Source organism: Artibeus jamaicensis, unplaced genomic scaffold (assembly GCF_021234435.1).
Source record: "Artibeus jamaicensis isolate MK-2021 breed Jamaican fruit bat unplaced genomic scaffold, CSHL_Jam_final scaffold_614, whole genome shotgun sequence".
In the NCBI taxonomy this organism is placed as follows: Eukaryota; Metazoa; Chordata; class Mammalia; order Chiroptera; family Phyllostomidae; genus Artibeus; species Artibeus jamaicensis.
Window position 1 is genome coordinate 7,338,001 of NW_026522050.1, and position 13,687 is coordinate 7,351,687.

Consider the following 13,687-nt stretch of genomic DNA (forward strand, 5'->3'; position numbering starts at 1 on the left):
GGAAGTGGAGCATCTCTTCATACATCTGTTGGCTTTTCATATGTCTTCCCTTGACTTTGGGGTCATATTCATGAAATATTCTGTAAGACCAATGTCTCTAAGTTCAGTACCTATAAATTCTTCTTTGAAATTTATTATTTCAAGTCTTATTTAGGCATTTAATCTATTTTGTGTATGGAGGCAAATGGTAATCTATTTTCATTCTTTTGCATGTGACTTTTTAATTTTTCCAGCAACATTTATTGGGGAGGCTTTCCTTTCTCTATTATATGTTTTTGGCTCCTTTGTCAAAAATTATTAGCCTGCACACATTTGGGTTGAGTTCTGAGCTCTCCATCTGTTCCATTAGTCTGTGTGTCAGTTTTTCTGACAATTCCATGCTTTAAAAAAAAGTTTATTTGTATTTTATACTTTATGTTACAGTAGTTCCCACTTTTTCTCCTTTTCCCTTCTCCACCCAACCCCACCCTTTCCTCTTCCTGAGTTAATGCCCATATTGTTGTTTGTGCCCTTGGGTTGTGCATAAATGTTCTTTAGTTAATACTTCACCACGTGCTACCTCCTACTTTGTTCCTTTAAGTAAGGGTTGCTCTGCCTGTTTGGGGTACTTTGTTGCTTCATAAAAGTCTTATGACTTCTTTTTTTATTCTATGTCTTTTAAAAAGTGTAATTGATATTTTTATGGGAATTGCATTAAAGCTGTATATTACTTTGGGTAACATGGATATTTTAACTATGTTAATTCAGTATCTTTCCATTTCTTTGTGTCTTTTTCCATCTCTCTTAATAGTGCTTTGTAAGTTATAGTGTATATGTACCTCATATTCTTTGTTAAGTTGATTCCAAAGTAGTTTTTCATTTTTTGCAATTGCAAATGGATCTGCTTTTTCCATGTCTTTTTCTGAAATTTCATTGTTAGTATATAGGAATGCAATGAATTTTTTACATTTTCGTATCCTGCTACTTTATTCTTAGTTTATTGTGTCTATGCTTTTTTTGGTGGAGTCTTTGAGGATTTCTATATAAAGAATCATGTGATTATGTGCAAAGAGTGGCGATTTTACTTCCTCATTCCCAATTTGGATGCTTTTTATTTCTTTCTCTCACCTGATTGTTGTGGTGAGGACACCCAGTCCTACCTGGAATAAGAGTGCTGAGAGTGGACATCCTTGCCTTGTTCCTGATCTTAGCAGAAGAGCTCTCAGTTTCTCACCATTGAGTAGGATATGAGCCGAGGGTTTGTCCTATAAGGCCTTTGTGATGTTGAGGTACTTTCATTTTATACCCATTTTATTAAGCGTTTAATCATAAATGGATGTTGTATCTTGTCAAATACTTTTTAAAGCATCTCTTAATATGATTATGTGATTTATATCCTTTATTTTGTGAATGCGCTGTTTTACATTGAAAAGCATCAAAGACCTTAATATAAAACTTGGAACAATAAATTGCATAGAAGTAAACATAGGTGCTAAACTTATGGACCTCGGTCTTATGGAGTATTTTATGAAGTTGACCCCAAAGGTAAGGGAAGAAAAGACACAAATAAGTGAAAGAGACTATATTGAACTAAAAAGATTCTGCACAGCAATAAAAAAAATTGCCAACAATGCACAAAAGTGACCATGTAAATGGGAGAAGATACTGGCAAACAACAGCAGTGATAAAAGGTTAAATCCAAAATACATAAAGAACTTACTTAACCCAAACCCAAACAAGCAATCCAATTTAAAAATGGGCAGAAGACCTGAACAGACATTTCTCCAAGAAGACATGTGAAAACTTTCTCCATTCTACATCTTCCAGAAGCTCCCTCTCTGCTGAAACCTCACCTTCTTGCTGCACCTGCCCTACTAACTGACATTCTTCTTAGCACTTTTTCCCTCTAGGTGAACCGTGTCCTTTTTAACAGGAGCATGAACCCCCTGCTTCAGAGATCCTCAGGGACCTCTCACCCTACCTCAGTCTGTCACTGTCCTTTTGTGACAATCACTCTGACTGAGCCTGGGTAAAAGTGGGGTGCTTCTGGAAAACTGAAGAAAAATAAAAACTTTACTGGGCCTCCCTCTCAACCTATGTTAAAATTTCTATTTTTGTCCTAGGTTTGCCTATGCACATTTATTATTTGTGTGCACATCTATTAATTGATCAAAAACCCAAAATATCTTTATTCATTTTCTGAACATCAACATGTAGTACATTACTTCAGAGGTGCTTACTTTTTGTTATTGAAGAAATTATCATGTTGCTATTTTAAGCCAGAAGGTAATTGGGGCATATTCCCCCTAGGGCATCTCCTATGGGTTTTATCAGAGTTGAATGGGTTGATATAAGCAATCTAAATGAATCATATTCCTAATGTACCTGAACATGTATTTGCTGTTCTACAGGTAAGAGGCAGTTTCAGAAAGAATGCAGAATATTTTAATAGGTAAGATCTCAAGTAATGGGTCAAATATATGTTATGAAATCCCCAGTGTTAAGCCCTTTAGTTGTTGCCTATTGCATAGATGAAATCATCCCAGTCTAATTATTGCAGAGACTAAGAATTGAACAACAACACTTACTAGAATGAAAAAGACATTGAATCTACGTCTTAAGGAAATTGAGAATGCTCCCAGTAGAGTGCATATTTTCATTTTTCTGGTGAAAGCATGTCAGACCACCATGAAGTACCAAAACAGTAAATATCTCAATAGTAAGCAAGAAACCATTTGACACATTCACTAGCTGGGGGTTATTTTCGTATAATGAGGAAAATAATAATTCTGTTAGGTTTATTTTAGTAGCTATGTAATGTTGAAGTGACCTCAGATCACCACTTATCTCTTAAGGTTTCATTAGTCTTAATAGCTTAAAAAATCCAAACACATCAAGGGCATGTGTTGAGTATTTCTGTTGGGGGTGGGATTGGGAGGTCAGTTGCAGAATAAAACCATGGCATATGGGGGGGAGTGAAAGGTGCCTGCACCCTGAGCATGACTAGGCTTGACTCTGCCTCTGGCACTTTCTCATGTGAGAGTTTCTACACAGGTGAGATATAGGAGCATGTGCAGAAGTCCTCTCCCACAGCTCAGCCAGTGGCTACTGTCATTCCTCTCCTCCTGTGCAATCTTGGTGTCTCAGTACTGAGCCCAGGATTTTATGGTATTCCACCCACTATTAATGTTCTAATTTTTGGCAGTGGGTTTAGCTTAATTAATAAAGGTTAATGTTATATTCCTAAACTCTTTATAAGTTACATGGTAATTTTCTCATTATAACTCTGAGCCCTATTCTTATATCCTAATGAATACCATTCATACCCATCTATTAGAAGCGATGGTTGTAAGAGAAATTTAATGAAAGTATTTACAATGGTACTTTTCATGATCTTATTTACTCAGTGCAAAATTAAGCCCACTGCAATGTAGAAGAAGGTGTGATGGTGAGCTGTGTGTATTTTTGTTGTTGTTTTAATAAATGATAAAACTCACAATCCTCTTGTGTTCTAATCCAGACACAGAAGAGTACACAGAGTAAAAAGTAGAATTATAGTAAAATTCACTAGATTTAATCCAATAGAGCAATGTTGCAGTGCAGAGTAATTATCACAAAATGAAAATATTACATGTAGATAAAAACAAGATATCTAGTTCAAGGCTCTGGTCAACTATGTTTTTCAATGACATAGTTATACCATTAGTGTTGTGGACTAATATTAGCTAAATTTTAAAATGAATGCATGTAGTGACAAACTTCACTTACATGTACATGTTAAATTTATAATAAAAATTGACATTAAACACTTGCTTTAAAAATTTACTGTTTTACATATCTAATTTATCTGTGTCTGTGCATTATTATTTCTGCTCTGCCATTTAAATTTACTGCTCTTTAAAAGAAGAGTAAAGCCCTGGCTGGTGTAGTGTTAACAAAGTTCATTCCCGAGTAGTGAGAACATTTCCCAGCAGGGGAACTACTAGAAGCAACCATACATTGATGTTTCTCTCCCTCTCTCCTTCACATCTAAAGATAAATAAATAAAATCTTAAAAAAAAATAAAATAAAAGAAGAGTAAATATTGGAGGGAAGCCTAACATCACACATGACTTTGAATGATGGAGGTGAGCCCACACTTTCAGATTCTAGATATTATGTCATTTTCCTTGTACCAAGTATTTCACTGAACTGATGAAAAGAGCTGTATAGGGGTGGAGGTTTTTCTTGTGATTTCTACCTGCATTACAAGACGGACTGATTGCATCCCATTTATCAAAGTTTGTTTTGTTACTTCTGTCACTTTTGTCCGAACCTCACCTACATAAATTCTTCCATCAGACCCTTTCTTTGATCAATTGTCATGTCATCCTTCATCATGGCATTCCTTAAATTCAAAAGAACTGTGTTTTCCAATCTATTTTTTAAGAATGGGAGGGGGGAATGAAGACAACCATACTTGAACAACAATAAAAATAAAATAAAATAATTACAAAAGGAAAAAAACAAGTTTATGTAGTAATACATTTAGGTCATCCCCAAAGCTATTATTATGACTATAGTATTTTGAGGAATCATACATGTAATCTCTTTGGGGAGCAATATTTTTTAAATGTTGATGCACTTCAAGTCACAGAAAATGTCAAATGCTTTCCAAACAGTGACAGACAGCTTCATGTACAACAAAAACTTTCAGAATTGCAATTTTTAAATAAAGCAGCAAAGCTGAGATTTGAAAAAGAGATTTTTTAAATGAAATGAAATATTGAAAAGGATTGTATTGTGTCAGAGCAGCTCAAAAACGTTCAGTTCATCAAAATAAGTGGTTAAAGTGCTCCAATTTATGCTGCAAGTTTTTTGTTTCAGTACATGGGATTCAACCTAAATTCTGCCTTCTCTAATACTTAGTATGAGTAGTTTCTGTTTTCTTTGCCTTTAATCTTCCCAATAATTATATGATAATGTATTCTCCTGCCATTGACAATTCTTCTAGGTAGTCCTACTTCATTTTTCCCAGAAGATTGTTGGTATGTGCTTTGTTCTCTAATTCTGTTTTTTTTTTTGCAAAGGATGATTTTATTAATTCTTAAGTATACATAGACAAACACACATAAGTGTATATGAAAAGGCACAGAGTGGAAGGACCACCATAGCAACAGTCATCTCTGGAGAATGCACTGAATTGGGTGGAAGGAGGAACTGGAAGGAGAGCATCACATTTTGCTGTCTGTATTTCTGCCCATGGGGAATTGTTTTATAAGCAATTTTTAATTGTTCATTGACAAATAAGTACATGAACAATATGAACAGTGAAAACAGTCTTACACAAATGTGTGTAGTGTTTTAACAATCAGGGTCTTCTAGGAGAAAGGTGCTAGGGCTTCTCAGTCTTTGATTCCAAATGGCTTCCTCTCTCATCAATAGATCATGCTAACATATTGAAACTGGAGCTTGAATTAAAATAATATACAAAACATAATTAGCAGCAGATTATGTGCCTTGAAGATTGACTCAGATTTTCTAGGGGTGGATGTAAAAAAATTAGTAAATGAATGTAATAACACACTTGAATAAAATGCCTCCACCAACTGGTGTTATATTATGGGCTAATAATGACACCATCAATTCAGGTTCCCCTATCACTTTGATTCTTATTTAAACAACCATTGGACTATGAAGGAAAGATTTATTTCTATAACTTCTAACTGATTTCTTGAGTTTATTAACTTTTACATAAAGTTTTCTGTCTAGGTGCAATGATTGTTTCTTACTCTTGTTATATTTCTAATTACTGATTTTTCTTAATTGCAAATTTACCTGGTTGTTATTTCACTGAATCCAAATCAACATTATGCAAGTGTAATACTCTAAAAGGAAAATTGTATTCCTTGTCATTTCTTATCATTTGTTCAGTTTCACCACAGCATTTTGAGAAATAAAATGAACATATATTAAGAATTTAGATTTCCACAAAGAATACAAATGAACAAATACTTGCCCCAAAGGACAATGTAATGCTGAGCACTTTAAAACCAAATTGAATGATAAACAAACCATCATACAATTTTATATTGAATCATAATCCATGTTCTTAAGGTAATACTGATTATTTTTAATTTAATGTTTATTATATTATTTCCATTACCATTTAGTCCCCTTATACCTCCCTTCTCCCAGAAATTATCACACTGTTGCCCATGTCCATGAGTCCTTTGGCCTTTTCCCTCAGTCCCTCCACCCCCTGATATCCCATCTCCACCACTTCTCATCTGCTCTCCATCTATGAGTCTGTCTCCATCTTCCTTGTTACTTCAGTTTGTTCATTAGGTTCCACATATGAGTTACTTTTTATTCGATAAGATATGAGAGTTGGAGGATTTTAGAGTGTAACTCATAAAATATTAAAATTCATTAGGCTATTAGTGTGTCAAACAAAGGTAACATCACATTCTCTATTGAGACTTATTTTAAAGATTCAATTTTAGTAATATAAGTTCACCTTCAATATTTCTTTTGTTTTGAGAGGAAAATTAATGTTATAATTATATAATAAAATGTTTTTAGTTGTTTATTTGTGTTTTAATGTCATTTTGCAGGAAAACAACTAATGGAATTCATTGGTGAATTACCAACTTGACTTCACAGTTTGAAAATAACATGAGTTGAGCCTGGGAGTTAAAACCCAAATTTTTCATTTGATTCTGTAGTGAGCGGCATCAACATTTGACCCTTGGCCATGGTCCTGGTTTTTGAATTATAGCTAAGAAATTATTCATTGAAGAGAAATAAATATGAAAACATAGGTCACTTCAACTGAGTCACAAATGAGCTCATTTGGTCAGAACATTCTGAATGAAAATATTATAAATAACTTCAAGGTTTTTTTTCCATGAGGTTTCAACATGAAGAATACCACTGAAGTTAGTACATTTGTACTGAAGGGCTTCACAGACAATCCAGAAGTGGAAGTTGTCTTATTCTTTCTGTTTCTAGCGATTTACCTGTTCACTCTGATGGGAAATTTAGGGCTGATTGTATTGGTCATTGGGGATTCCAGACTCCACAACCCCATGTACTACTTTTTGAGTGTGTTATCATCAGTGGATGCTGGCTTTTCCTCAGCAATTACACCAAATATGTTAGTAGATTTTCTCTCCAAGAATAAAGTCATTTCACTCCTTGGATGTGCAACACAGATGTTTCTAGGAGTTACTTTTGGGACCACGGAATGCTTCCTCTTGGCTGCAATGGCATATGATCGCTATGTGGCAATCTACAACCCTCTCCTGTATTCAGTTAGCATGTCACCCAGAGTCTATGTGCCATTCATCATTGCTTCCTATGCTGGTGGCATTTTGCATGCTTGTGTGCACACAATAGCCACATTTAGCCTATCCTTCTGTGCCTCCAATGAAATCAGACATGTCTTTTGTGATGTCCCTCCTCTCCTTGCTATTTCCTGTTCTGACACTCACATAAACCAGCTTCTTCTCTTCTACTTTGTGGGTGCAGTTGAGCTAGTCACTCTGATAATTGTCTTGATCTCCTATGGTTTAATTCTGTTGGCCATTCTGAGGACACATTCTGCTGAGGGGAGGAGAAAAGTCTTCTCTACATGTGGCTCTCACCTAACAGGAGTGTCAATTTTTCATGGAACCATTCTCTTCATGTATGTGAGACCAAGTTCCAGTTACGCTTTGGACCATGACATGATAGTGTCAACATTTTACACCATTGTGATTCCCATGCTGAATCCCATCATCTATAGTTTTAGGAACAAAGATGTAAAAGAGGCAATGAAAAGAATATTTGGGAAAATGGTGTATGAATAAAGTACATTTCTCCCTAACCATTAAATATAAATAACATAAGAATGGTTTTTGTTCTCCTCATATCAAAAAGTTACAATAAAATTTTTGTTGTAGCATATTAGTGTCTTGTTATTCATCTTACACCTTTTTTTAAGATCATAGTGAAACTTCTGCCTGTTCAGTTTCTACAGAAGCAGGAAAACTGTATCATCCATTTGTTTCATACTTAATCCATTCTCAGAAACACACCACACACACATATATCTACATATATGCTGATAGTGACTGCATTAGTTTGTCAGGTCTGCTGTCACAAAGGACAATAGAGTAGTTAGTAGTGGTTTATGCCACATAAATGTATTCCTCAGTGTTCTGTAATCTAGAAGTCTGAGATGAAGTTAAAGCAAGTTGATTTCATCTGAGGTTTTTCTCCTTGGATTGTCCATAGCCATCGTCCCCCTGTGTCTTCACCTGTTGTTTTCTCTCTGAGTGTTTGTCCTAATATCCTCTTCTTATAAAATACTAGTCATATTAAATTAGGGACCACCTGAATACCACATTGAAACTTAATAATCTTTACAAGCCTTCATTTTCTAATAAAGTCACATCCTGCAGTATAGGTGCCAGAATTTCAACATAAATACTGGTACATGTTTGCATATTGACTCATACATGGTCAGATACCAGACACATATGTGTTCTTTTCTTTAAATGTATAGTGTTCACTTTTACCTTCATAGGATTCCAGCTGCAAGCACAAGTACCTTTATGATTATATCTGTCAAGCTTGAGCAAACGCTACCTAATTTATTCATCACTGGCAAAAATATTATTTTTTATTGTTCAAATATAGCTGTCTCTATTTCCCAGCAACCACTCTCCCCTGCCCCACCCTCAATCCTAACCCTCCTTTGGCATTGTCTTTGGATTCTCTATACATTTTCCTTGATGGCCCTACCCTTTCTTTCCCCCATTACCTTTCTTCCCCTCTCCTCTGGTCACTGTCAGTTTGTTCTTTATTTCAATATCTCTGGCTATATTTTGCTTGCTTGTTTGTTTTGTTAATTAGGTCCCACTTATAGGTGAGATAATATGATATTTGTCTTTTACTGCCTGGCTTATTTCACTTAGCATAATGCTTTTTAGTTCTGTGTATGCTGTTGTGAAGAGTAGGAGCTCCTTCCTTCCTTCTGCTGCATAGTATTCCAGTCTGTAAATGTACTACAGTTTTCTGACCCACTCATTAACTGATGGGCACTTAGGTTGCTCTCAACACTTGTCTATTGTAAATTGTGCTTCTGTGAACATTGGGGTGCATATGTTGTTTTGGATTGGTGTTTCAGCATTCTTAGGGTGTAACACCAGCAGTGGAATTGCCAGGTCAAAGGCAGTTTCATTTTTAGTATTTTGAGGAAATTCCATACTATTTTCCATAGTGGCTGCACCAGTCTGCATTTCCACCAACAGTGTATTAGGGTTTCCTTTTCTGCACAACCTTGCCAGTACTTTTTGCTTATTTGTTTATGATGGCCACTCTGTGTGACATGAAGCACTATCATTGTGGTTTCAATTTGCATCTCTCTAGTGGCTGGTATTGATGAGAATCCTTTCATATGCCTCTGAGCCCTCTGTATGTCCTTCTTGGAGAAGTGTCTGTTCAGGTCTTTTGTCCATTTTTAATTGAATTTTTTGTCTTCCAGGAGATATGTCATTTGAGCTCTTTATATATTTTGGAGATCCAAACCTTGTCTAAGGTATCATTGGAAAGTATATTTTTCCATATGGTTGGTTCTCTTTTTAATCTGCTGTTGTTTTCTTGAGCCATACAGAAGATTTTATTTTATTTTATTTTATTATTTTTTTAATATTAAATTTTATTTAGTTACTTTTCAAGTACATTTTTTTAATCTATTTCTCCCATCCCACCCCCCCCCGCCCAGTCTCCTCCCTCCCTCCCATTCCCCCTCCCAGTCCTCATCTCTGTGTCTTTCATACTTGTTCCTCAAAATCCCTCCCCCTTTTTCCCCTTAAGTTCCACATACAGAAGATTTTAGTTTGATGAAGTCCCATTTGTTTATTCTTTCTTTTATGTCTCTTGCTCTAGTGGACATATCAGTGAAAATGTTGCCACATATAATATCTGAGATTTTCCTGCTTATGTTCTCCTCTAGGACTTTTACAGTGTTATGATTTGTATTTAAGTCTTTTATCCACCTTGAGTTTATTTGTGTGTATTGTATAATTTGGTGATTGAATTTCATTTTGCTGCATGTGCTTGTCCATATATCAAAGCACCATTTTTGAAGAGATTATTTTTACTCCATTTTATGCTTCTGCCCCTTGGTCAAATATTAGTTGGCCATAGAGACATGGGTTTATTTCTTGACCCTCTATTCTGTTCCATTGGTCTATATGCCTGTTCTTATGCGAGTACCAGAATGTTTTGATTACCATGGCCTTGTAATATAGTTTGGTATGAGGTATTGTGATGCCTTCTACTTTGTTCTTCTTTCTCAAAATTGCTGAAGCTATGCAGGATAATATATGGTTGCATATACATTTTTGAAATGTTCATTCTGTATCTGTGATATATGTCATTGGTATTTTAATAGGGATTGTGTTGAACCTATAAATTGCTTGACACCAAAACTATAGCTCACAGACCACTTACCACAGAATCATTGGTATCTGACTTTGATCAAAGCACTCTGCTCCTCCCTTAGGTTTATGCATTAGCAGCAATTCTAAAAACAGCCTGTGGTTTGGAGACCACAGGTAATGTTTGTGAATTCTTGGTGCCATTACCATGCTTTCTGTGATGCTGCACTTCACTGCCTTTTATTATTTCATCAAAAGCACAAACAAAATCCATTCTTGCATTTTTGACAATACACAAAGAGTAGTCATGAACATTTATAAAGATCATACTTAAAGTCAAGCATGACAAAAGACAAGCATACTTTGGAGGGTAAGACACACCTGGCTTGCAGATGGGCAGATGGAACTCTCTGGACAACTGAGCCCCTGCTGATGTTTTTTTTGTTTTTTGTTTTTGTTTAATTTATTTATTTATCTTCAGAGGGGAAGGGGAGGAGAGAGGGAGAGAAACATCAATGTATGGTTGTCCTTTGCACATCCCCTGCTGGGAACTGGCCTGCAGGGAACCAGCCTGCAACCCAGGCATGTGCCCTGACTGGGAATCCAACAGCGATTGTCTGGTTCACAGGCCCTAGCTCAGTCCACTGAGCTACACCAGCCAGGGTGAGCCCCTGCTGATCTTGATGCCTTTCCCTAGAGGCCTGGTGCTGGCCCAGCTCTGGTTCTGTGTTACTCTGACCCCTCCCACCCTGTGATACCTGTGCAGATTCTCTCCTTCCTTAGTCCCCGGGCCCAGGAACAGAAAAGTGTGCCTGCTGTGTTCATGTTCGACACTGCTTCCCACAGACCTCACTTTCATTGCAAGTGCATGTGTCCTTCGAGAACAATTTTAAGTGGCACTTGTCCCTCCTTCTTCCCTTCTGGTTTCCTTTATCCTTTCCTTTTTTGTGTGTGATTACTATAGTTACCAATATTACTATTGTTACTATTAATCTTCTTGTGAAAACCCTTTAAATTTCAGCAAAAAAGAATCTCCCTACACAATAGAACATAATATTTCTCTAAAGTAGAATCATTAAATTTAAGAAACACCTTAGCAGCACAAACACAAAGCATCTCTTTTCACAATACATTCCCCCCATCATTTCCCTACATTTCTTTTCTCCTGTTTGAATTCTTTCCCCAGTGCTATTCGCCCATTTCCCTCCTATAAGTGTCTCTTCTTAGTGAGTTCTCTTTCTGTTGTTACGTTATAATTTTTCTCACAATTGTTTCTTTTTCTTTAATTTTCCATTATCATTGATACCTAAGATTATTCTGCTGTAGTTTTAGATGGACAGTTAAGTGGTTAGACAATCATGTACTTCAGAGTGGTCCCTCACTGCTTCATGTATCCACCTGATTGCAAATATTTTTCTCAATGTCATTGATTGTTTGAGGTCTGTCAGGAAAAACTCCAGCCACTGTTACTAATAGTAACAAGAATGGTTTATGACATTGATGTAACCTGGCTTCCAAGGAGACTGGACTGGAAGGTGCATGTGTGAAGAATGATGACTTTGCTGTACTCGTCAGTGGGCATTGTAGACACCACGGAGTGAGCATGTGTTCTGTGTGGCCATCTCATTCAAAATGACTGAGTACAGCAATGAATCTGCATCAAATTTTGCATTAAGCTTGAGCATTCCTCTGCAAATGTATTCACATGATTCAGAAGGGTTTGGGGGAGGACACAATGACTGCTGCACATATGAAAGTGTGGTACAAATGATTCAAAGATGGTTGAGAATCTGTTGAAAGTGACCCATGTTCTGGGAGGCCTGCAACAAGCGCAACACTTGAAATTTGAATATTTACGGACTACAATCAACAAAGATCAGCAACTGAGAGTGCAAGAAATAGAAGATGACCTGGAGATTTCAAAAACTACTGTGTCTGAAATATTCACACAAGATCTTGGCATGAAATATGTTGTGGTAAAAGTTGTTCCATGGCTTCTGCTACCAAAACAAAAGGAACATCGTGCTGAAGTTGCTGATGACTTGATTCACACCTCTACTAATGAACCAGATTTCCTCAAGAAAAGCATAACCAGAGATGAATCATGAATCTACGGCTGTGATCCAAACACAAAGGCCCAATCATCTCAATGGAAGTCTCTTGGTTCTCCATGGCTGAAAAAGGAGCACTGGAGTTTTAGTAATATCAAGACCATTCTACCTGTGATTTTTTAATTTGAAGATGCTGTCTCTCATGAGTATGCCCTCAAGACCAAACAATTAATAAATAATACTACATGAAAGGTCTTCCTTGGTTGAGAGATGCAATATGATGAAAATGGCTACGGTTATGGGCAACTGGTGATTGGCAGCTTCATCATGACAATGTTCCTCTTCATGTATCATGTCTCATGCAGAGTTTTTTTCCGAAACATCGATTGCCCAAATGATTCAAACCTATCACTCACATTTGGCACCCTGTATTAAAATAAAAATTACGTTTGAAAGGGAAGAGGTTTCAGACCATTGATGAGATTTGGAATATAGGAAGGGACAGCTAATGCTGAGTAGGAGAACTGTGTGAGGTCCCAAGGTTCCTACTTTGAAGGGGACTAAGGTGTCATTGTCCTACATACAATGTTTCTCGTATGTTATATTTCCTTCAATAAATGCCTCTTTTTTATTTTACATAGATGGATACTTTCTGGAGAGACCTCATAGTTCCTGTGCTATAATCCACATTTCTGTGATTACCCTGTAACTACCAATTTGTACTGCTTAATCCCTTCACCTTTTCCACCCATTCCCCCAAACTCTCTCTCCTCTGACAACTGTCAGTCTGTTCTCTGTGTCTATGAATCTGTTTCTATTTTGTTTGTTACCTTATTCTCCTTATTCTGTTCTGTAGGTTCCAGATAAAAGTGAAATCAGATGGTACTTGTCTTTCTCTGATTGGCTTATTTCAATTAGCATAATACCCTCCACACCCATCCATCTGTTGCAAAAGGTAAGATTTCTTTGTTTTGTGGTTGAATGGTATTCAATTGTGTAAATGACCACAACTTTTTTATCCACTTAACTACTGATAAACACTTTGGCTGTTTCCAAACCTTGGCTGTTTAATTAACTCTGCAATGAACATAGAGGTGCATATATTTTTTCAAATTAGCATTTTAGTTTTTTTCCAGATATAATTCCGGAAGTGGAATCATTGGGTCTTAAGGCAGTTCCACTTTTATATTTATAAAATATTTTTCAACTTTTCAAATTTTTGATGTATTTTTTATTGAATTAATTAGG

General features: G+C 36.3%; 1 protein-coding gene across 1 annotated transcript; it reads left to right on the forward strand.

Moving 5' to 3' along the window:
• The first annotated feature begins 6,881 nt into the window (after nt 1-6,881).
• On the forward strand, nt 6,882-7,811 carry LOC119062544 (olfactory receptor 5T2). The gene has a single exon (XM_037163544.2). It carries the CDS (start codon nt 6,882-6,884, stop codon nt 7,809-7,811), a length of 930 nt encoding a protein of 309 aa, XP_037019439.2.
• Nucleotides 7,812-13,687: the final 5,876 nt, after the last annotated feature.

Excerpts from the sequence above, each read along its gene's own strand:
- LOC119062544 (XM_037163544.2), top strand. The coding sequence starts at position 6,882 with ATGAAGAATACCACTGAAGTTAGTACATTTGTACTGAAGGGCTTCACA.